Raw genomic sequence first — 25285 nt, 5'->3', positions numbered from 1 at the left:
GTGGGCACCTATCAAGTTTGAGTACTAGGTTCAAAGCATTTCATGTCATTGTTTAGAAACATAATGGAGGATTGAGTCTCTAGAAGAATACCAAATTGGGAAGACAAAGTATGAGCAGGTACGAATGCAATGAATCAAGGTGACATTTCAGTCTAGAACACGTATTTATGATTTGCCTTGGCTGGGAGCTCCCAACAAACTGACCATACATGCTACAGCGTGGAGCATGGGAGAGCAGCAGTCAGTCTGTCGTAAGTCTGTCTCATTAAGCCGACATACTCTGTATGGTTAACTCCATCTGTGCTTTAATGTAATTAATATACTTTGGGAGTCTACTTGCAAACTTTGATTGACAATTGTGTTCCCTTGTACAGATAAAAGTGGAACCAGTTGCTCCATCTCCATCACCGGTTATTCCTCGGCTGACATTAAGAGTGGGTGCAGGCCAAGACAAGATGTAAGTACAAATAAATCCATCTGCAAGATGTATGCTTACCGCAGTTCATCCTCTGTAAATTGTGGTAGCCTTATTTTCAGTGGGAAATACATTCCATGACTCTATGAAAATGACATCTTTTGACTGTTTGAATGATAAATCAAGCAGAGCACTTACCAATAGAAGTGTTTGGGGCATTTTGCTCTTTTTCTTCTACTCTCCAAGTTTGACTGGTCATCTTCCATCTATCCATCCTAAGTGTTTCCCACTCCATGCCTTTGTAGGGCATTGATTGCAAGGCTCCATCTCGACTTGTATGGTGCCTCCAGTGACATTTACTGTGGTTTCCATAATGGATGATTATCCCTAGTGTGACCTAGAGCTAAGTTTCATAACACTCTTCAGCTAACAGTTGTTTTATGTTTTAAAGCATAACAGTTGAAATTCCTTTGTACGCGTCTGTTTTATTATTACTGCTGATGATTATTCATGAGTGTACCTAACGCATTTCAAATGTTGGTTCATTAGCTCCCTAATTATTGGGTGCTGTTATACAAATAATAGTTACTTTGTACTGTAGGAGCGTAAATAGGATGATCCCTATCCTGAGATCATACAGCATCAACAGATGGCTGGAGAGGCTGGGGAAACCATGCGTCACTGAGCTTTTTAGGCTGGTCCTGTGTATGTATGTAAAGGTTTTCTTTTCATCAGGTTATTCATGTTGTTTTTAATGGCGCAGAGCACACTTTCATGTCTGATGGTAAACATGAGCACCAAACAGATTTTTCCTCTCCATTCATCACATTTAATATTGCTACTGTAGTTGTTTCTCTTTTATAGCCATTATGAACTAAGTCTCCTAAATCGCTCATTTTTCTGCTTTAAGTTAAATGACATCTTTGGTGATTTTTCTCTTTTTATGTGCTGTCCTACTTCTCCTCAGTAGGTAACTGTGAGTTTTCCTGGTTTGAAGTTGCTACGGGACTTCAGTCATTTCTTGGTTCCTATGGGACACACCCACCCCAAATATCAGGGCTTTTTCTCGCTGTTTAACCATTTCTGCTTTCTTCCTTTCACAATATTTGAGTGTGATCTAAAATTTTGGTGCCTCAGATTGCTATGTGAAAGCTCCAGCTTTCTCAGAACCATTGTCTGTCCTGCTGTGCAGATTTGAATGTCCCTTTAAAGCCCACAAATCCATTTTCCTCCTTGAGGAGCTATCAGTACTCTAAAACTCCTCTTTTGCAAGAACTATGCAAGTGTTTATATGGGGAAAATTAAGTCATGTTTTCAAGGCAGAACTTCTAAATTAAAGTTTCAAAGCTATATTTTACCACCAAAGAGCTGACTTTCCTTCTCATCATAAATAACCTCAGTCTTCCTCATACCCACACACATATTGAGAAGGGCCTTCAGGTTCACATCTGCTTACTACAAATCATATGCATACATCATTGTCAGCCCTGCCAGCCTGTAGTAGGTCAAAGATACTGACAACTTGTTTTATGACCTTTTGGGAAACTCACTTCTGTCTCAGTTTCCCTTGTGCATCTTCATTGGCACCTTGACCACCATCTGAGGACCTCAGGTGTTTTCATCCTTAGCATGGTAGAACTTAGAGTTTAAACTCTGACTCCAGGATGGGAGATACACAAAGCTGACTTAGCTCAATGTTTAGAGGGGAGAATTAAACACCAAGGCCAAGATCTTCAGGGACCTAAGAGTCCTGGAGGCAGCTGATAGGAAATGCTAAAAAGTGATTGTGCTCCAGCTTTTTGCAGCACCTGTACAGGGCCTTGGAGGGGAACTTCATCTTCTCCACATGACATTCATCCTTGAGATTGGTTTAGGCTTCATAACCAAATGAAAGTTGAGTCATTAGTATTCTGTCTGTAGTTGCTTACTGGTTTCCCTTTTCTGCCTTATGTATGTCCTCACTGCTCACTGTACTGGCACCCTAAAATTGTCCTGTTAGAACAGCTCTATCACCCAGTTACACCTTCTGGCTGATGGCAAACAAGAACTTATGGAGCTTTGTAATAGCTGTTAGGATTTGTCATTTCCTAAGGCAAAATCCATGCAGAAATTTGCCGTACACAAGTAAATACAGTTTGTGACATATGGCTCTAGGAACTGTTTGTGTTGCATGTTGGTCCGGTGTCTAATGCAGCAGGGCTCACAGTAGAGCTGCCCTGCTCTAAAGAGTACTTTTACTTTCATCCTAAACGATTAATATTCAGCCTGAACTCAGAGTATATTTTAATTTTCCTATGTTGTGATCATTATGAAAAGACTAGCGTGGCTCTGCAGCAAAGCATTTACACAGCTGTGTGAGGCTTGGACCTGTGAAGTGATACCAGAAGTCTCTTTGACCTCGATTAGAGTTATTAGTTGGAAAGACCATCGTAGGATCACAGCCTTTTAAGTGGCTCATAGAAGGCAGAAACAAGCGCTGTGCTTTTGTGCTGAGTTATGTTAAGGGAAAGTTGAACCTAGGTTTCATCTGTGTTGATAATGAAGTTCTGAATCTCTGATAATTATCATATGGAATCACTAAGGTTGGAGAAGCCCTCTAAGATCATCAAGTCCAACTGTCAATATAGAAGTGTTGTGTTTCAGTTAGCACATCTCTGGAGTTTACTGGCATGGAATTCATAGAATCAGAATAGTTAGGATTGGAAGGGACCTTAAAGATCATCTAGTTCCAACCCCCCTGCCATGGGCAGGGACATCCCACTAAATTAGGCTGCCCAAGGCCCCATCCAACCTGGCCTTGAACACCTCCAGGGGTGGGGCCTTCACAACCTCCCTTGACAACCTGTTCCAGTGTCTCACCACTCTCATGGTGAAGAAATTCTTCCTAATGTCTAGTCTAAATCTGCCCCTCTCCAGTTTATACCCGTTCCCTCTGGTCCTATCTCTACAAGCCTTTACGAATATCCCCTCTCCAGCTTTCCTGTAGGCCCCGTTCAGGTACTGGAAGGTCGCTAGAAGATCTCCTCGGAGCCTTCCCTTCTCCAGGCTGAACAAGCCCAACTCTCTCAGCCTGTCCTCGTAGGGAAGGTGCTCCAGCCCTCCGATCATCTTTGTAACCCTCCTCTGGACCCGTTCCAAGAGCTCCACATCCTTCTTACGTTGAGGATTCCAGAACTGGACACAGTATTCCAGATGAGGTCTCACAAGAGAGGAATAGAGGGGCAGAATCACTTCCCTCGACCTGCTGGCCACGCTTCTTTTGATGCAGCCCAGGACACGGTTGGCCTTCTGGGCTGTAAGCGCATGTTGCCGGCTCATGTCGAGCTTCTCATTGACCAGCACTTCCGAGTCCTTCTCTCTGCTGCTCTCAAGCACGTCATCCCCCATTGTGTACTGAAATTGTTAGAAAATACCATGAATGGCCGTGGAAAGGTATGAGAAAAGTTTTTAGGGGATTCATGGCATTTGATGAGTAAAAAACTAGATGGACTAATGAGTTATTTCAGTTTCCTCTGTTAAAGAGAAGAACCTGTTCAACTGGATGTTGGCTTGTTTGGGGGAACTTCATATAAAACATTGTCTTTAATGGAAGTAATTACAGATCTTGGTGAGGCCACAAAGTCTTTCAGGTGTCTGAAGAAGTGTCAGATTGATGGTGACTGAAATGGAGATTCACATCAAGGCATAAATGCAACACAGCAACACAAGTTTATGCAAATAAGGCAGCTATGGTGAGGAAAATGCCTTTGCAGTGTAGTAAACAGTTTATTCTCTATCATTTTGCTTCTTGGCTCCTCTGCTTGGCCCAACATACAAAGCAGTGATGGTGGTGCCAGAGAAACCATCTCCTTGCTTGGTTCTGTGAATACGAGTACATAGATTTGAAGTGATCTCTGCATTCGAGCTTCTCTGGTGAGCAAACATTCCTACAATGTGCATCAATTCAAAAGAGGTGGCAATTAATAACATTAGGTTAATAGACATGATAATATGCTCTTGCTGAAGGATGGAGAAAGCAGTATTGGAAAAACTGTTCTACTTTAGGTTTTTCTGCAAGTATTTTAACTACACAGTAAAACAAGAAGAAAGTAGATTATAATCAGAGCATTTCCATCTTAGTTGTAAACAATTACAGCAATACTTGCATGGATGCCACATTAGAAGAAATTTACTGGATTCCATTCTAATGCAATTAGAGCTAATTTTGTTCTTTAAATGAATAAAAGGTCAGCTAGTAAATCTAGTTTATCTCAAGTCCAGGCTTCAATAAATTGTTTTATTTAATTTGTTGTAAAAGATCTTATCCTTAATGGGCCTAGCTCTTATTAGTTTGCTTGGGTTCTAAAATATTTATGACCACCTTTTTAGATATGATTTGAATGATATGTTGGAAGGGGTTTTCACTGGATTTTTTTTCTGCTCCGGTGTTATCAAAGGAGATTGCTAACTGAGTTAGTATAGGAAGGAACTAGAGATGCTATCTCTTTTTTTAAAAAGAAAAAAACGAACCAAAGCAAGAAACCACAGCCAGTATAGACTTTTAAATTTTAAATCAACTGCAAATGACAAGCTGACTTTAATAGCTTTATTCAGTTGTATGATGGTGGGGTTTTTTTTGTCTAGCTATTTTTCCTAAGCACAATCATTTTTCATAGCTGTAAGTTTTTTTAAAGCATATCTATTGATGAGGTGTTGACGTTCCAGCTGCTACCGCAGTTGACATAAACTTCAGCAAAAATATGTGCTGTAATTTTTGATAAGTCAGATAAATTTATTCTACATTTAAATACAGCTTTTTTTAAAAAAAAAAACATGTGGCTTCTGACACTCATGCCAGACCACAAAGCAGAGCATCATTCGCTGGTTGCTGTTTCAGTGCTCTGTGACTTAGATGTAGGGTATATATTCTGGGGAAATCGGGTCCCCAAATTTACCTTAAAATGTCAGACTCCAGACTCATACCACATTGTATCATAGCCCTGCCATCAGGCAGGAACCTGGAAACTGGACATAAGAAGGAGAAGGCCAGGTTGCCCAGAGAAGTCATGGATGCCCCACCTCTGGAGGTGTTCAAGACCAGGTTCAATGAGGCTTTGAGCAACCTGATCCATTGGAAAGTGTCCCAACCCATGGCAGGGGTATTGAAATTGAGTGGTCTTTAAGGTCCCTTCCAATTCAAATCATTCTATGATTCTGTGATTGTATTTTAACAGTGTTTAACTTGTAAATGTGCCTTGCCACTCCAATGAAGTTGCCCCTTGTCTTACGTATTTTTAAAGAGAGTTGATATGTGACTTTCTCCCCAAGAAGTACCACAGATGCTCAGATATATATGTGTCTGTGTCTATAAAAATACATATCAAATAATGTGTGGATTGTAAAATAAAATCCTAAAAAGGAGAAGTTTTGTTAGCCAGATATTTAGTTGATTCCCCGAAGGCTTTTTGTCACTTGGTTGAATATTATCAGTCCAATAATATTAGTAGTCCAAGGCCTAACTTATATTTGTTTGGAGGCTCACTTGACTGCATGATGCCCCGGGATAAAAGCTACCAGAATAGCTAGCTGACATCCTTTGTAGGAAATCTTAAAGCCAAGTGGCAATGTAGACCAAATTATTTTGTCGTCAGCAAATGTGACCTCTCTGTGTAATATTGGTGACACAGAAGCATATTTCCGGGACTAAGAGGATGGAGGAACCTGTCTTGTTCCTTTCTGTTTTATTACACCGAATTTCTGCGATCATCCATCTAAGAACTTATGCAACAGTGAAGTTCTTGTAGCACATATTTATTTTTATTAGTTGTCAATATAGGATGTGTCTGAAAGAGTAGCAGTATGAAAGGAAATGCAGCTTGAGAAAATCTCCTCATTGAAGCTATAACCCTACTTGAAGCACTACTGGACTGTTGGAGGAGGGTTTTTTTCATAAATACACATGGGTTGGGGTATCACTGCTACTTGCTTAATAATTCATGGTTTTAATTGCAAACACCGTTCGGCAACAGAATTTCAGTAAAACACTTCTTTAATAATACTTCTTGAAATCCTTGTAAAACTATTATCTAACCTGCAGTATGCACAGTACCACGAAGTTTATTATAGGGAGTGTTCTCCAAAAACACCTAGATGCCTAAATGATGGATTTTCTATCTGCAACGAGCTTAATTTACATAGGAGTTGAGCTGCAAATTCTCCAGAGATTGAATTTTCTTGGGAAAGCTACGCACAATGCATACACAATCAGACTTTAAAAAGGTAACAGCACCAAGGGAGGAGAGAAGAAGAAGGTATTAACAAATCCATCATTGCACTTTTTATTGACCTGGTTGAAGACAAGAAATTAGGCAAGGACCACAATGGTATTCCCCTAAGCTCACTGGGAATCTGTAGTTGCTGCTGTAACATGAATAAGTGTTTCTTGAAAATTGTTCCAATTTCCTGGGAGTTGTGGAAAGAAGCTAGATATTCAAGACAGGACTTTGCTATTAACTTCAATTAAACTAGAATTCTGCCCTAGGTAGTTTCCAAGAACGCTTCTTATTTTTACAGTATCATCTTTGGTGGATGTTCAAGGAGCTTGTATTTTTAATAGGGTTATTCTTGTATGGATACGCGTGAAGAAACTTTTGAACTTTGGGTGCTGTTTAGTAGAGAGGTACTCAGGCTTTGATAATTTAGATTACCGTCTTCGTAGTGTTTGCCCACAATAACTGAATAATGGGGTTCATTAACCTCCTTGTGTAGGCATATCCAAATTGTTTGCCTCTAGCCTTGGCTCCTTCTGTGTGGCTGGAGAGGAAAGGATTGGCTTTTTATTGACTTGTCAAGCCATAGGTTTGCATTACCATCCAACTAGCTCACGACCCATTCCATTTACTTCACTGTTTTGTGGTGGGGAAACAGGTAAAGGAATCCTGCTGGAAGCCCCTCCTTCCACACGTTTTTATGAATAAGAGCAGTGTTTGGAGCAGTTAAGGCACCGTGACCAAATCCTCCAAAAGACGTAATGCAAGCAGTATGGGGCTATTGTGGGACACAGCTGTGGGTGGTGTTGGTTACCCTGCAAGACATTGCTTATTCAACAGAAAGCTCTGGAAGAGAACTTTCGTTGGAATTAAAGGGGAGGGAAAAAGTGATACTTGAGGGAGAAAAATGTGGAAGGGTAAACCACTGTTGGGGAAAAATCAAACAATGGAGTCAGGGCAGCACAAGTCCGTGCTTATTGCAGTACTAATGGGTATCCCAATTATTTTACAGCACTTAGCAGAGAAAGGCTGGTTAACAGAATTAATGCTCTGGGTGTCAATCCAGCTTTTGCTGTAAGACAGAAAAGAGCATGTCGTGGTGAAATCATTTTTGATATGATCAATAGACCACCTAAGGGAAGAGGCAGAGTAATGAAAAATGATCTTGCTCCTCTCCAAGGCTGCAGAGGTGTGCTTAAGGAATTCCAGTGATCTTTACAGCTTTCATAAATCTTTGTGTGTATATAAATACCTGCATTTTTCTGTTCTCTAGTCTTTTAAATTATGAGAACTGGAGGACTGATTTTCAATGCCTTTTTAAATGCTGAATGTATTTTAATGAAGATACTGTTTCGGGTCTGATTCATATCCCCTTCCAAATTGTTCTTTTTTAGTGTAACGTATTGGCCTCAATCCTGCAGTAAAATCCCCATGTGTGGTCTTGTATCCACCCCAAAGCCTCCTTCACTTCAGTGGAGGTTCCCCAGCCTCTCCCTTCCTGCAGGATTGCAGCTTTTACATGAAAAAAGTGAAGAATACCATATCCCTTTTACCAAAACAAGAAAATGATAATTTTTGTTTATATTTCTAGAGGTGATTTTGAAGAGGTTTTTTCTTTTGAATGTTATTTCCAACTTCAGACGTAGTCCTTAGGTTTTTTCTGCCTTTTTTTTTTTTAAATTACTGAAGCCACCCAGACTAATTATTCATCCTGTTTATGGTTGGTGGTAGGCTGTGGCAAATTATTTTCATTTTGCTGCTGGCCACACTGGGTAATGACTCCAAAAGTGAATCCATAAAAAGGCTTGAGTCATTAGAAAACAGAATAGCTTACTGTGAGATTCTTTGATTTTGCTGCTTATTGCTCAAGAGTAAAAAAAATATTGTATACTGTATACCGCAATTAAAAAAAAAAAAGATACTTCAGGCAGGTTTAGACACATAAGTGAATTGCTTGTGTAAATGGGCATGAACAGCAGCCCTTACAAAGCAGAAGAAGAACCATCAAATATGTGTGAAATATTAGAAAGGCAGATGGGTATTAGTTTGAAAAAATAGACTTTATCTCCATAGAAAATGACTGCAAGAGAAAGGTACTGATTTGTTCTTGTCTTTGACAGAAGCGCTTCTTTTTATTCACTCTTTTATTGAAGTTTTTAAACAGAAGTGTGGAAACTATGTAGACTCAAGGATTCACATTATAGTTCCTGGGAGCTGGATGTGGACAAGAGAGCAATAGAGAAGTAGCCACCTGTTGACACAAAATGAAACGATGGTCCTACATGAACTTAGTAGAGTTGTCCTGTGAGCAGTTGATCTGTGGCTGTACAGAGCCTCCAAGTTTGGGACTGGCCAGTTTGCTTGGTTCTTACAAAAACACTTTGTAATGAAAAGCTCCTGATCAGCTCTATTAACTCTGATAGCTAATAGAATTCATAGTCTACACTAGTTCCCATTAAAGAGGATGGATGTAGGACTGGTTTATGGGCAGGCTTCTAGATGGTGCATCCCGTAACATTTCCCAAAACAAATGACAAAAAAGGGCATTTTGCAAGAAGCACATAAGAGAAAGTTTGCAAAGACCTCATTGGCATAATAAACATGTTCTACCAGCTTCTGGGTTTGCTGTTGAGAGCTCAGCAAAAAGGGATAATGCCAGGTGGTTTTCACGTTGAAGCTGTGAGTACCTTGTTATTGATGATAAGAGAGAAAAGAAGATGAAAGATACTGAGACACCACGCTACCAGCTCAGCTTTTGTTTTGTCAGACTGGCGATGAACCATCCAGAGATGTAAGTCAGAATGGTGAGAAAGAATGAGAGGGAGATTTTACAGAAAGGTGTTGATGGTTGTTGGGAGAAATACCCTGGTGTAACAGATATGGAGGGCAGAGGCCAAGGGCAGAACTCTGTTTTCCTTAAAGTAATGGAAAAATAAACAGTAGAGACCTGTAATTCAGTTTCCAGAGCGCAAATGTCCATAAACCAAAGGAGTTAGGTAGAAATGTCAGCTGGCCTGAAGAACCTAATGGATTAAGAAATGGTTGGTTTCTGCCTATGGAAAAGGGGCAATTTTCAGAAACTGAGTGCTTAGTGAATTATATGAGTAAATCTTTCCAAAAGAACACTGGGAAAAAGTATTTTACCTCTAGGAGTTAGCGAAGAAGTTGTGTCTTCAAGGCAAAAGATTGAGGAGGTGAAGTCAAGCTTGGTAGAAGTCAAACTTAATTAAATGCTGTGAAGGACATTGAGCAAATAGGAAGAGAAGGGAGGAAGGAGGACGATGGAAATGCAGACAGGGAGAAGGTGAAGGCTACTGTAGCGATGAGACAAAACCAGAAAGAATACTTTCCCTCTGATCCTATGTTCATTCTCTCCTTAACTTAGGGGCAAGATGGAAAATAGCAGTAGCTTGATGGCAGTGAAAAATACCATAATGAATTAGGAAGCAAAATATAGAGACCTTCACACACTGAAATCAAGGAATGTGATAGTCTTTCTCCCAAGTTCTAAAGGAACTGGGTTGTAAATTTGCAGACTCAGTGACAAGTAATTTTTAATGCATTTCTTTTTATTTTAAAATGCAGTGTTTGTTAAATCTAATTTTAATAAATAATACAAAAAAAAATAGAAGTGGTGAAGAAGGGAAGAAAGGAAAAGTAAACTAGACACCCAGTGGCAGAAGTACTCATCATTATAAAACAAATTCTGGAGGAAGGGCTCATTAAAGATTTGGAAGTAATGGAATACAACACAAAATAGAAATGAACCATACCACCAGCCTTGATAGCAACCTTTGGTAAAGAAACTTATTTTCGCTGGCAGTTGCAGCAACAGCTGTGGGTGGCAGTGGCTGATTTTTTGCCATGCATCTTAAATAAGCATCTCAGCCAACAGTATCAATCAAAAGCTGCTTTCCTGAGACCTCACCTGGAGTATTGTGTTCAGTTCTGGAGTCCTCTGTGATGTTTCCACCACCAATGCTGAGAGCAACTGCCTCTGCTTCCCACTACTGTGTGATTTCTGCTGGACTGGGGAAGCAGTTGCTGGGTGCAGGATCAAATCACTTCCCCTCCAAGGGAAAGTCTCAGCTGTGGTGGGGAAGAGGTGGGACACTCTCATGGCCGTAGCTGGAATGAAGTTGACATCTGTCTTACCATTGGGAGAGGGGATATTCTCTTCTGGATGAATAAAGGATGGCAAATCTGAGCTGGATTTCATGAAAATGTTTAATACTATCACACAGAACATTCACAGTGAAGCTGGCAAAGACAGGATTAGCAGAGGAACTGCTCGGTAGGAAGGAACTAACTGAAAGGAAGATAGCAACTGAGAGTTGTAAGAGAGGGAGGAGGTTAGGAGTGAACATGGAATCATAGAATGGTTTGGATTGGAAGGGACCATGAAAGTTATCTATTCCACCCCCCCTGCAGTGAGCAGGGAAACGTCAAGGGTGTCTTTCAGGACTGGTTTGATTTAATAATCTCATTCAAAATTTTGTCACAGAAGGGGGCAGAACACTGATGCTTTTTGTTGGCAGGAAGGTTGAAGGACCATGTCAGTACAAATGAGGATCTGATGATTGTCTGGAAAGAGCTGGATCCCCTAGAATAGCAGGAGGAAATGGTATTTAATGAAAAAAACTGCAGTTAAGGCTGTGTACCCATAGAAACTTCAGCCAGAAGTAAAAAGCTGATCAGTAGATGCATTACTATGGTAGGTACATTAAGTGGGCGAGGGATCATTAGTCGTTCACAGAATGACAGAGTTGCCAACGTGATACAAGCATGACCATAGGATGTACTGCAAGGGGTAAGTTTAGCAGAGATAGTGGAAGTGTCTGGGCCATCATAGGAGAAGCTGTCGATACTTCATCAGAAATGTTTTATTCCGTTTTTAAAGGCAGCTCATGTTTAGGAAGGATGAATTGGGAAGAGCAGGTGCAGAGAAGGGCTTGGAGCATGGTTAGGGGCAGCTTAGGGGAGTCTGTTATGATAGGAGAGGAGAACAATTCTGTGTGTTTAGTCTAGCATGTGAAGAGGAGGTATGATTGCTGGCTACAAATACAGCAGGCAAGTAAACAGTTTTGAAGGAGAAAGATATTTAAGCTAAAGAACAACGTTGGCACGAAAACAAACAGGAATTAATCTGCTATAAATGTAGGCTGGAAATTAAAAGAGGTTGCTGTGCCACCAGAGCTGTGAGATCCTGGGACAATGTAATCATAGAATCATAGAATGGGTTGGGTTGGAAGGGACCTTAAAGACCATCCGGTTCCAATTCCCCTGCCGTGGGCAGGGATGCATCCCACTATACCAGGCTGCTCAAAGCCTCATCTAACCTGGCCTTGAACACATCCAGGGATGGGGCATCCACGACTTCTCTGGGCAACCTGGGCCAGAGCCTCAGCAACCTCACAGGAAAAAATTTCTTCCTAATATCTAACCTAAATTTTCCTTCTTTCAGCCTAAAAATGTTTTAATATTAAGCTCAAGAAGCTTGTGAATGGGATTACGTGATAGGATGCCTGTAGAATCACTAAACTTATTTGCCCAGGAGGGGTTGTTTTCAGGGTTTTGCCATAGTGATGAAATGGAAAATGGGCTGTTGCTCTCTGTGTGCACCATTGAAGGTCAGCACACTTATGTGGAAATTGTGCTGTTTCTATGAGACCAGGCAGCATCCACAAAAAATGGATGACATCTTGGAGTAAGTGTTCAAAGTTAATTTTCCTTGATAGAGAAGAATATAACATTGCAGGCCATTTATAACATAAAAAATAGATTTTTTATTTCTAGTTTAAGTATTGAAGTCTTTTCACTTGCAAAAGTGCTAGGGGCTGCATCAGAAGGTTGATGCATTTAGGCACTGTGCAAATGCACAAGTTGGTCTTACAATGTATTTGTGAAGCTTGTATTTGCAAATATGACTTGTTTGCACAGAATAAAATATCCAGCAGGTCATAAGACATAAAAACTAAATTTCCTTTTCTAAAAGTAGGAATTATCCTACGTTACAGAGCTTAAATTACACTGAGTTTCCTCTAGGGTTGGAATAAAATTTTCAAAATCACCTCTAGTCTGTGAAGAATCTAAACCATATGGAAATGTTCCTAATTCCCCTGGGTGGTTTTGATACTCTTACCCATAGGTCTCATTATTTTTTGGTGCAACAATCTCAGTTCCAGGCGTGAGATTTTTCAGTAATAAAATAGTTACACCACTTAATTTTCTAGTGTCAAGGAATTTATATTAATAAGGTACTATCAATAGATAATAATATCACTTGTAATAATCCAAGTGAGTTGTACTAGTTTTAATTATGTCGATGAAGTTGATGGTACATTTTCCTAGGTACAAAGACCCCTTTAACTCTTGCTCCCTGCTTAAAAATGGGTCATGGATTCAGAAAAGAATTAGGACTTTCCAAATGTTATTTTTCCTTTGGGCAGAAAAATGTCTTCTTTGGAGCTCTGCCTCTGAGAAACAAAGATCACTGTGATTTTTTTACTAGACCTTTCAAAGTACTGATACAGCATTTTTTTGGAGCTCATCACCCATTGCAATCACTCAGCCCTGTGGCTCATATCCTATTTTTGAAAAGCCATTTCCTTTCGATGCACATCTTTTCCCTGTGTTTATGCAAGGCAGTAAATGGGACTTTCAGCCATAAGGATCAGAATGAAATCAAATAAATTACTATCAAAGATAGGAAACCATTTCACACCTCAGAGCCTCATTTCGCTCCAGATGTAGCGTGCTACAGCTCACGCCAGTTAGAGCTGATTATAAACAACAGTCGAGACACTTAAAATCTTAGTAGAATTTGCACCTTGCCTGCAAGCTGATACTTCATTTGCATCCTGGTTGGCTTTCGATCTGTACCTGTGAACAGAGTGATTGCACCACAGTAATGATGAAGATGGGTTTTTATTCACTGTAGCATTATGAAGAGGTGTATTAATACATGTGTTCAATTATAAATGTGCTAAGGTTCTGTAAGAAATGCAGTTCCTGCTAGCATTTTGAAAGAAATTCAGAGTGAATTTAGGTTGGACACAACCACATGCACAATGTTTACATTATTTCTGGGTTTTTTTCAAAGGGAGTGGTAAGCTTTACTCATGATTTATGAAAGCTGTTATTACCACATCTGTTCGAAGGGTTTTCTCACATGCCTTCATTCAGTAGGAACTATTTTAATTCAAAATCAACTTTAATTGACTTTTTGTCTTTGAGTGTAGAACATGTTTGTGATGTATTCTCAGGCAAGCAGCCTGCAGAAAAGTGTAGTTCTTGTCTTGAGCCTCTGAGTGTCTTGATAGTTGTTGATGTTCATTTGTATTTGATTACATAAACAAATATTAATCCTGCCTCAATTTTGGAAGTTTTCAACTGGGGTAGGGAAGGAGGTGAAATTTTTTTGTATTTAGTGTTGTACTTCCAGACTGTTAATATACGAGTGCTGATTGTGAAAGCATATGAAAAACACATTTGGGAAGGAAGATAATGATACGTGTATAGTGATGTCCAGAGTTTAAATCCTAGCAAGGACCAAGGTACCAGGAAGATTAAAGCTTTGCTGCAGTAAGTGCCACCTACTTGCAGTGTGCTCCATGCCTCCCTATTCCTGTCTATGAAATAGAGCTCATATGTCTTGCCATCATTTACATACTGTTTTGATATCATGTTTCTCCCGAAGTCTGAAGTAACATTAATTATTGGTCATGAGACTGCTATTTCCCTTTGGTTTCTTCCCACCTCCATATTGCCATGTGTGCAGCCCCTTCTTCAGGACAGAGGACAGGCTAAACCACTGTCGCTGAGATTACTCCATCGCTTCTGATGGTGTAGTGCAAAGCCATTCATTGCTCCACTCTGGAGTCTAAAGTCTCTGAACTTCATTAGCCCAAGGGAGTGGTAGGAACAAGCGTACTCCAGAATGCCGATCTTCTGTTTTGATAACTGAGCTATAAAATCAAGATAAACAAGATGCCCTATATACTGAACATGTCCTAATTGCAGACTTCAAGCAAACCAGCCAGTCAGCAAGTGTGTGTCGCCTGCTAATGAATATTTGTAGTTTTGGAAGGTTTCATATTTGATGTTGCTTGCAGCTTCTGAAGTTATTAGCAAACTGGCTTCGAAGACCCTGTTCAGGAGGAGGACCTGGCTTTATCTAGACCAAGAAACTATGTAATTTAACTTCATGTGTTAGCTGGGTATGGTCACTGTTGTTCAAATTATATTAGCTAATGCTTCTTTAAGACTGTTTACACTGGGTGCAAAGTTGTGTTTAAAATCCTATTAGCTAATACATTTCCTAGTCTAGACTCAGAGGGTTGGCTCCCTGAAGAACTCATAGCAGGACTTTGTTTACTTGGACAGGGTAGAAGAGAGTGACAGGGAATGAAGGCGTAATGATGCTTTAAACTGTCCAAATTACTTCTGCTGTGCTGGATATTTTGCTATCTGTCCCTTTCCTTGTTTTTATTATTGCTAAGACATTTTTATTGAGAGATGGCTCTCAAGTCATGATTGTAACTTTGGAAACCATGGGAGTATTGCCACCAACCAAGGTCTTGGTTGTTTACGGTTGGGAGCCAGGGCTCTCTGTGGGAGCAGCAGAAGGAGGAAGGCACAGAATGAGCATCTGAGTCAGGGTGGCCTGTCTGTCAGGAGCCCCAAGAAGCCTTGAACCAGTAACACATCATGAACGTACAAGCGCCAAAGAGAAAACTTGCTTGGTGGTAGAGAACAGTGGCTTCTCAGACGTACCCTGCTAATAGAACAAAGAGGCTGAAATTGATGCATAGATTGCTTCCAGGATGGCCTGATAGTAGCACTTTGTTCTTTCTGCAAGTCACCCATACTCTGAGTTTTGCACAGTCTAGCACCTTGCTGACTATAAATAAAGAGCCTGAGCTTCCAGGTTAGGTACCTGAAGCCATCACTAGGACATCAAGTGATGGGAACGCCCTCCGAGTTGCTAATGGAAAATCATCTAATGTCTTTTAGATTCTACTCCGCTCTAAGTTTCTAAACTTCTCTGGTCTCAGAAGGTAGATGTGATGTTACAGTTGGCAAATTAGGCAAGAATACCAAACCCATTGCTCTGTTTCCTTTTGCTAAGTCTATTTTTACTATAACTTGCTGTAGTTCTGATTTATTAGTGCAAGTGACATGCCTTGAGAGAAAAACGCTATTATCTCAGCCAAGCATTAAACACTGTCTAATTCCAAGCCTTTCGCAAATGATGGCTTGAATTATTGACTTGAAATGCAGACAGTGTCTCTGATCATACTGATACTGCCTTTTGAATTAAGAGAGTTGCAGTAAACTCTACAGTTGAATGTAATATTCTCATTGACAGTGGAGCTGGACTTTCCTGGTTCTTGGGAGTTGTGGGAATTTGATTTTCATCATGTTTTTCCTACTGATGACTCCTTTTTTTTGCTTTCTTAAGGTCTCCTCCTCTCTGGAATGTCTAACCTTTCCTTATATCCCCTTCTTCCTGCAGTCCCATCACAAATCAATTGCACTCCCACAGTTACCATTCAAATATAAATAAGTTAGTGAAATGATTTATCAAAACGTGGTAAAACAAATAGACCTATCCTGTGTTTTGTTTGAGGGTTTGTTTTGTTTTGTTTTCTAAACTATCCTTTTCCTTCTCCTTACGTTTCTCATCTAGAGCCTTGTACTAAAGATTTTTTCTGTCTTGTCCCCTAAATTGCATGCACGTCAATAACACTGTGTATCAACATTCATTAGTAAATGTTGGGTTCTCTATGTATCTGGCTTCCTGGGCAAGGTTATTCTATACTCTGTATTTACTAGAGCTACATCCTGTCTACTTCAGCTACTCGACCAAGTAGCAATATTTTAACTGCTGAGTATATAGTGTGCGTCATTTATTTGTCCTGACTAGATCCACTGCTGATTCCATAAACATTTGGGGAAAGAAATACCAAACCAGCAAATGTTTGGAGAACCCCCTAATGTAGGTTCCTAATAGGGCGATATCGTCTCTCAGTTTGAAGATTAAAATCAGTGCTGTTCACAGCTGATTAACTTTCCTTTCTAATATTTCCCACAAATTGAGCTAATGTAATAAAACTTAACGAAACAAGGTTTAGTAAAGCCACAGAGAATATTTATATGACAGCGAGCTACAGAGTGGTTCAAGCAGTCCTGGCAATCGCTTCATAATGGCTCTGTGCTTTATCCTGTCCAGTGGATGGGGATAGCAAAGACAACAGTCCTTGTGTTGGGTTGAAATAGCCTCTTTGATTACTCAAAGGTGATGTGGATTAGCTGCACTACATTTTCTTTATATACGGTCATTGATCAATTGTTGCTTTCTTTCCCATCAGCTCTAACGATTCTTATTTTTGGTCCTACAGAGTCATCAGCAAAGTGGTGCCAGCTCCAGAGGCCAAACCTGCTACTCCCGTGAGCCGGCCCAAAACACCTCCACCTGTGCCGTCACCAGTACCAGCTCCTGTTCATGTCACCCCTCCTCCAGCCCCAGCTCCTGCTCCTCCACAAACTACTGTCTCGCCTGTCCTAATCCCACCACCCTCTCCAGCTATCTCGGCGGCAGGAGGCTCCAAAGCTCCAGTTCGGAGTGTGGTGACCGAGACTGTCAGTACGTACGTGGTAGGTAACACACGCTGCCATGTTTTGTCCCAGTGCCAGTGACATTCGTCTCTTGAATTGAGCTCCTGGGTGACTCATCATCTCAAGCTGATGGTACCTGGACTTGCGATGTAGCTCTCTATTAATCTATTCTTTATCTGGCCCTTGCTTCCATGCACTTGTTTTGAGAGATAATAACTTAATTAAAATACTAGTGCTTAGACTGATTTTTTTCTAGGTTCCCAGTTCAATGTTTAAGTTTCTTCTGACAAGCCCAGTTATATCTCACTTGCTATTTTCTGCTAACTGAACTAGAGCATTTATTTTTGGAGGTGGAGATTTTTTTATAGATGCTTTCATAAGTGCTGAATTGAAACCTCAAATGTCAAACTCGCCATAGATTTTGCTGTCAGTCAAGTAATGTACAAAACCCTCATACAACATCAAGAATTTGACTTAGCCCTCATTTGAAATGTGTAGAGTCCACTAATCTCTCTTCTGGTTTCCTCAACATACAGAAATTGCAAATGTTTTTGCGTCTCAGAGAGTCTATAATGACTAAAGTTCATTAGTCTCTGTGATATATCCTCTGAATTTGGCTTCTCTCTGGTAGCATTAAGATTTCTTCATTCTTTTGGAAGTGTCCCACCCTACATGATGCAGGAACTGCATTCTTAAAAAGAGTTTGGACAGTTCTGGAGCCCTCAGCACGAGAAAGACGTGGATCTGTTGGAGTGGGTCCAGAGGAGGGCCATGAAAACGATCCGAGGGCTGGAGCACCTCCCATACAAGGACAGGCTGAGAGAGTTGGGCTTGTTCAGCCTGGAGAAGAGAAGGCTGCAGGGAAACCTTATAGCGGCCTTTCAGTGCTTAAAGGGAGCCTATAGGAAAGCTGAGGACAGACCTTTCAGCGAGGCCTGTTGTGACAGGACAAGGAATAATGGTTTTAAACTAAGGGAGGGTGGATTTAGACTGGATATAAGGAAGGTATTTTTTACAATGGGAGTGGTGAAACACAGATTGCCAAGGGAGGTAGTGGAGGCCCCATCCCTGGAAACATTCAGGGTCAGGTTGGATGGGGCTCTGAACAATGTGACTGAGTTAGAGATGTCTCTGCTTCTGCAGGGGGGTCGGACTAGATGGCCTGTGAAGCTTCCTTCCAACCCAAAGCATTCTATGATTCTGTGATTCTATGACATACCTCTGGGCAGGAGTAGGATTGCTGTGCTATAAGAAACTCCTGCTTTAGATGCAGTGTAAAATGGAAGTCTGGTTTCTGGCCGTTGTAAAGTAGCAGATACCATTAACAGCAGTAGCAGTGTTGTTATCCTCCCTGTCCTGGCTGGGTTCCAGCTTGGTTGGTGACACCTTGCTTATCTGTAGTGGCTGGCAGTTCGAAAGTCTTACCATTTAAAACACCTGAAACTTGTTTTTATTACAGACTTTCCTATGCTTTAATTGCAACCTGTGCATAATTTTTCTCTTCTTTTTTTTTAATTCTTTTTCATAATGATTCCTAGTGTAAATCTACCCTGCCGTTTCTAATGGAAAAGGTGCTCTTCACTGCTAGACTCAAACTGTTGGATCATGTTACTGGTCTCTATTTAAAGAGCTGCTACATTTCACTCTCTAGCTGGTTACAACACTAGATGACTGCACATAGGCTGTGCATATCTTTAGGGTGTGGGATATACAACCTCGCCTTCTCCATCACAGGTGTAAATGCATTGTCACTCTTAGGTACTACAGTAGTTCCCAGAAGCCTGGAAATTCACTCCAAGGGACAAACATTTCCAAAACACTGTATGACATCCCATTTGTCTCAGTAAGCATTAAAAGCAAATAACTTAGAGATTATTTTAGTTGAATGAAGGAAAACCTAACACTCTTCCTAGGTTTCTTCTGGTGGTAACACTTAGCACTTTATGGAGAATTTGCAGGACACATAGGCTCCAGATTCCTTCTTTCTTTCTTCAGCACTATAGTTGAAACCAGGGCTTTAATGCATTAGAGTCCAACTGTGTGCACAGGCAGAGAGAGTCCTGATGTGAGATATTTTAAGTCAAAAAGCTGAGAAGGCGAATGAGGAAGAAGGGAATAGTTAATAACTATTAGCCACTTGTACAAAGGGAATCCAAGACACAGAATGATGAAATGGCTTTCTCCAGGTCGCACGGGAAAGCTCATCTAGAGATAAGATTGGAGCCAGTGTGACAAGAGATGTGGAACTCCCTTCTGCAGGGGAGGACGGGAGGGTGATCTTACAGTTTAAACTAAAAGATACGATGTGGGATCTCCCTGTAGGATAGCATCTCAGTAAGTGTGCTGTGATCATTAACTCTCAGCGGTTTGTACTAAAATAGCATCCAGCAATCCCTCCTTCCATGACCCTTGGCTCATTAAGGAATGAGAAATGATGCAATATGTTTAACATCCTCACCCAGCAGACCAGTTTCTTGTTTAACAAACAGGCAGAAGTTCCAGTGATTAGAGACCACCCTGTCCCTCTCCAGCCCCTGAAAGCCTGAGGCAGGTGTTCTGCAGACAGACACCTTCCCTGAAAACCCACATTTGGAAAATTTAGGATGTCTGTCATCTGCTGGGGCAACATCAGGCAGTGCTGCCTAACCCTGGCAATGCCAGTGCCTAAACTAGGCAGCACCGTGGATGAGGTGCGTGCCGAACACCGGTGCCTGTGCCGGAGGATGGGGCCTGACTGCTCAAGCAGGTTGTACAGGGCTGTAGCTGTCAGCCTGACAACCCACAGCATTGCTTCTCTGCGGCAGCATGGTGCAGCGTCTCCTCCTTCCCCAACAGGATTATCCCGCAGAAAGGACTACAGACCTTTTCACACCAAGCGCAGGCGATTTACCTGCAGAGCAGATGCTTCTCTACCAACTTAAAATGACTTTAAGATGCAAGATCAGACGCATAAATAGGAATGATTGTTGCAATCAGTCGGCTTTAAAACCGAGTTCAGTTTATGATGTTGCCTACACCATTTCACTGTTGGGAAGGGGATTGTTCCATGCTTTGTATAGCTGGACATTGTATTTTCAAGTTTAAAATTCCCATTAAAAAAAAAAATGAGGGCTTTAAGAGGAGTCAGTCAAGAGGGATGTGTTGGTTGCAGCTCTGGTACATTCCTATTGATTTTTTGGGAAGTGGTGCAAGATGTACAAACCACCATGGAGTAGCTTTTTTGAGGCGGGGGGAGGCCATTTGAGGTTTTTCATATACTACTTCTTAATATAATTTCTGTAAGCTGTAGAGATAGCAAAAAGTTATTGCCTTAGGTATGTGTAAATGCACTAATGCACAAAAGCTGAAAACAAACCAGTTTATGGTTTTGAGATTTGGTGATAATGTGCAAATCTTCGTAAAGTAATGACAAGATCACGGTAATACCCTAGACATTTTGTACTTTATATTGGTATTTGCACTTCTTTGGGTGGATTTCATGACATTTTGTATGTGCATTTTTACCAAAGAACAGTTAAAGAAACCACTTGAAATTTAAAAATACAAATAATGGACCTAGCAAGATATAAACATTTAAAACAAAAATCATAAAGCTCTGAATATGGTAAATCCAGTAGGCAGCTACCTAATACTGTAAATGATCTGCCTCTCTAGTTTCATTTACCCTTTAGTAAATTGTACTGCGACATAAATGTCATAAGGGGAATGGAAAGTTACTCAGTAACAACTTTTTTTATATCCTGATCTTATCAGCTAGTTGAAGTTGAAGACTTTGGCTAATAAGTAATACGGCAATATATACACATGGCACTGTATATTTTACATGCATATGAGCCTGTTATCTTACGCAGAGGGTGCCGTGGCTCGTTCTTGCTGTTAACAGGCTAGAATTTAAAAAGTCGCGATAGTATAGACAGAGAAGGAATTGTGTCCTTAAGCCCTGACTGCTATATGTGAATGTCTGCGCTGAGGTCAGTGGTATAACTGGCTTTACTGGTTTACAGGACGATACAGAAAAACTGATGCTTTTGTCGTCATGTACAGTTTAGGAAAATCAATTAAAATGTAATGCTGAGTAGTTATGATCAGAGAATTCGTAGCCAACAGCTGAATAGCTTTATCGGATAAGCAGGAAACTTGTGTTTTTAAAAAATAATGTCAATTTTGCTGCCTGCTCGGCCCTGAAAACCAGCTAACTTTCCTTTTTGTTGCACCAGATCCGAGACGAGTGGGGTAACCAGATCTGGATCTGTCCTGGCTGTAACAAGCCAGATGATGGCAGTCCAATGATAGGTTGTGATGACTGCGATGATTGGTATCACTGGTAAGTTGCTCTCATCCATCCTGTTCTGCCATTCCCTGGCAGATTGGGGTTATGTTATTAAAACCTCTTTGTTTTTTATGGTTCATAATGCTGGGAATATTTGAATGGCTTTGCTGTGTCCAATTTAATAATCTGGAAGATATTTTTATCTCTGTTTCTGTGGAATTTGAAAAAGCAGATTTTAAGCGGTGAAGGAGAGTTACTTTTTAATTAATGAGCGTTGGTGATAACAGTTGTTTTGGAAACTGCTGGCAAATATTGCTGATTCCGGTAATTTTGTGAGAACTACAGGATTATGAGCATAGTGTATACAGAGAGACATTTCAAATTATGAAGCATTGTGCGAACAGTAATATAAATGTCAGCTCTTACAAAAGAGTTAGAGGGAATTAATCACTTTTTAGGCGTTTTCTTAAACAGCTACGTAAAATCATAAGGTTTTTTGCAGATACGTTAAGGAAGCATTTGAAATTACTTTAAATCTAGCCTATTATACCTGGAATTGCAGTCATATTTTCTATTAAAATAAGATTTCTTATCTGTGTGTCCTTTCGATATATTTTTTTTTGTTTCAAAGCAAGCATTTTTTAGGTTTCTGTTCAATCATTATATTCATTAAGATAATGATAATATAATTGCTGTATTAATTTGAAGGCCAGATCCTGTCTCCCACTGAAAAGATTCATTTCTTTGGCTGAAAAACGAAAAGTGCCATTATTCCGTGGAGACAATACTATATTTTCCTGTCCTTCACAGGCCTTGTGTCGGGATTACGACTGCACCCCCAGAAGAGATGCAGTGGTTCTGCTCCAAGTGTGCCAACAAAAAGAAAGATAAAAAACACAAGAAGAGGAAACACAGGGCACACTGAAGACTTTGCAGAGGATCGAAGTTGTGCAGTCGCCGCGGCACCTCCTGCCCTGACTCAGTTGCAGGGGGAATACAGCCTGCTCATGTCTCACCCTCCATCACCGGCCGTTTGGGTGATGACTCTGGAGTGAATCAGTGGCGAGGAGATGCTCTCCGTCGGGGGCTGTTGCGTTTCACAGACTGTCCGAGCCCAGGGGATTGGATTTGGGTACATTCTGATGCTGTCTTTCACCTACTGAGGGAAATTTGCACAAAGTGATATGAAGATTTCGGTAGTTCATGGTACCGCTCCTGCTCCTGTGGCTCGGCAGCCACAAAGATGAATGTTGTAAATACAAATATCTGTCCTATTCTTTCTCAATTTGTTATTAGTCCCTCGTGAACCTTTGCAGTAAGGTGCCGAGAGGAGGAGAAAATGTAAATTGCAGTAAGTTGTAAACTGAGGAGACCTTCTGGAATGTTTTCTGTAGTCTGGATACAGTTCAGCCTCTACTTCTGCTGAGCCAGATAATCATAATGTGGAAATAAAAAGTGGCTGGTAAATATTTTTGTGATGAGATTATATGAAGCTTTTTTCCTTGATTTTTAGTACTAACATAAAATAAACACATTCGAGCTTTTGTGATATATCTTCTATTTTTTAAAAAAAAAGTTTCTATTGTGTCAGTTTTTTCTTCCGTGTGAATTTATTTTGGTGGACCTGTAATATATTTTATACTTTGGTTTTTTTTTAGTCTTTGTCAACATACCTTTCCATTGCTTGTACATTTCATTGGTGTGTAAAAACACTTCCCATTAAAAGATTTTCACACGTGTAAATACCTGATATTTATAAAGTACTTTTTTTTTTTAATTATTTTTTAGGGCTTGAGGATTTTTGTTTTCATTTGCCTGAGAATACAAACCTAGCAGCTATTAAAAGCCTGTGCGACACACGCCTGTCCTTATGGCTTTAAGGGCTTGGCGAGATCTGCCCCAGCGGTGCGCACACGAGGAGTCGGGCAGCACCGTAATTAGGCCTTGATTCAAATACTTAAACATGTGGTAACTTCTTAAGAAGTGAGTAATCCTATTGCCTTCAAGGAGACTGTTCCCACACGTGCTTAAATGCTGAATTGAGAGCTCAGGTGAGGAGGCTCTGCACTTTTAATGGTCGCTACAGTGTGTTCATCTGTAGCTGAGCTTTTTTCCTCTTTCCTTTTTATTTGACAAGTGGCAGTGAGTTTCCCCAAACGATCAGGCTCATGTTTAGATGGAGGAGATACAGAATGGCATTATGCAGAAGATGCATTACTCTACTTTATGTGTCCTCCTTGGAAAGACCAATAAAGTCAATACAAACTGAACTGAAATTTGAAAATGAGGGAGGAAATTGCACATTAAAAAACCAATCCAGACAGTATTAGATATTACAATGCAATAGGTCTCAGAGCTAAATAAAATATAAGAATAAATCTGGGAAAAAAAACTAAATATACCTTTTGTTTCCGAAGTGTTCTTAGAACTTGTGGGTTAATTTGAAGATATTTCTACTTTAAACCGTACAGTGAGAAGCATCTGATGTTTGAGCATATGGCCCTTTAACCTGTTGCGCAGATATTAAGAGCTATTTTTTAAACGCATCCAAATTGATATTAATGAGCATGAATTAGTCATGTTTTTAAAAGTACTGGTCTAGTTAAGGAAATGAGGCTTTGCTGATAGAACTGTTAAATTGCAAATCAGTGGCGATATGGATGAAATTGGTTTATTAAAATTGCACTGTTACCTTCTTTGTTTGATACCACCTCATTTATATTCCGTCCCTGCTAATTACCAGCCAAGAAAGTTCTTTGGTTTGATTTGTTTTTATTTTATTTAGAATTGTTGGATGTTGCAAACCTGATTCTTGGGATTTTTCTCCATGTGTAATATGCAGACATATGAAATGCAGTCTTTGGTCATTTCTGGTTGCAATAATAAAGAACTAGCTTTTGGTAAGTTGTTTATCCATTTCCTCCTGCACTCCGTTAATCAGAACTTCTCACATTTAATCAAGTAAATTATTCAGGGTGCCCTGGGAGGGCTGAACTTTGCCATTTCGACGGCCGTTCATCTATTTCTATGCATGCTTGTGCATTGCTGCCGCTGGGTTGGTTTCCTGCCCTGGGTTTTATGATTTTATAAATGACCCCTGTGGTAATAAAACCAAAGCATCATTTTCAGGAGGCTTGTGTGGCTGATGGGATTAGTAACGGGAGAAGGGGCCCTTCACCTCCGGGTCATCAGTTTGAAGCCAGCCTTGGTCCGTAGCCATGCAGAGCTGCCTTGCCTTTCACTTACGCTGGTGTGTATCAGGAATCAGTGGTATAAAAGAATAACCAGCTTCCAAAAATAGTTACTCCCTGAGTAGCTGTTTGGACCTTCCTTACAGCCCCTCGTACCACCCACTGCAGAGCAAACTCAGCTGCTTCCCCAGATGGTTGTATTTGCTGCTATGACTTCATAGAATCATCGAATGGTTTAGGTTGGAAGGGACCTTAAAGATAATCCAGTTCCAACACCCCTGTGATGCGCAGGGACACGTCCCACTAGACCAGGCTGCTCAAGGCCCCAACCAACCTGGCCTTGAACACTTCCGTAGAGAGGGCATCCACAGCTTCCCTGGGCAACCTGTGCCAATGCCTCACTGCCCTCATTGTGAAGAAATTCCTCCTTATGTCTAATCTAAATCTTCCCCCTTCTAATTTAAAGGCATTCCCCCTCATCCTATCACTCCATGCCCTTGGAAAAAGTCCTTCCTCAGCTTTCTTGTAGGCCCCCTTCAGG

The 25285-nt window shown here is 40.6% G+C and overlaps 1 protein-coding gene across 2 annotated transcripts in view; it reads left to right on the top strand.

Moving 5' to 3' along the window:
• Window positions 1-24461, top strand: part of TAF3 (TATA-box binding protein associated factor 3) — a 124249-nt gene extending 99788 nt beyond the window's left edge. The window contains exons 3-6 of one of the 2 annotated variants that reach the window (XM_054083313.1): window positions 375-457; window positions 17067-17322; window positions 21501-21607; window positions 22364-24461. In XM_054083313.1, coding sequence (XP_053939288.1) covers window positions 375-457; window positions 17067-17322; window positions 21501-21607; window positions 22364-22478 — 561 coding nt within the window. In that variant the 3' untranslated portion in view covers window positions 22479-24461. The remainder of the gene's footprint in view (window positions 1-374; window positions 458-17066; window positions 17323-21500; window positions 21608-22363) is intronic. The other variant, XM_009568938.2, reaches the window with a different exon arrangement.
• Window positions 24462-25285: the final 824 nt, after the last annotated feature.

The sequence above is a fragment of the Cuculus canorus genome, chromosome 1 (genome assembly GCF_017976375.1).
Source record: "Cuculus canorus isolate bCucCan1 chromosome 1, bCucCan1.pri, whole genome shotgun sequence".
Classification (NCBI taxonomy): domain Eukaryota; kingdom Metazoa; phylum Chordata; class Aves; order Cuculiformes; family Cuculidae; genus Cuculus; species Cuculus canorus.
Note: the sequence above shows the minus strand (reverse complement) of the source record. Positions and strands in the feature narration are given on the sequence as shown.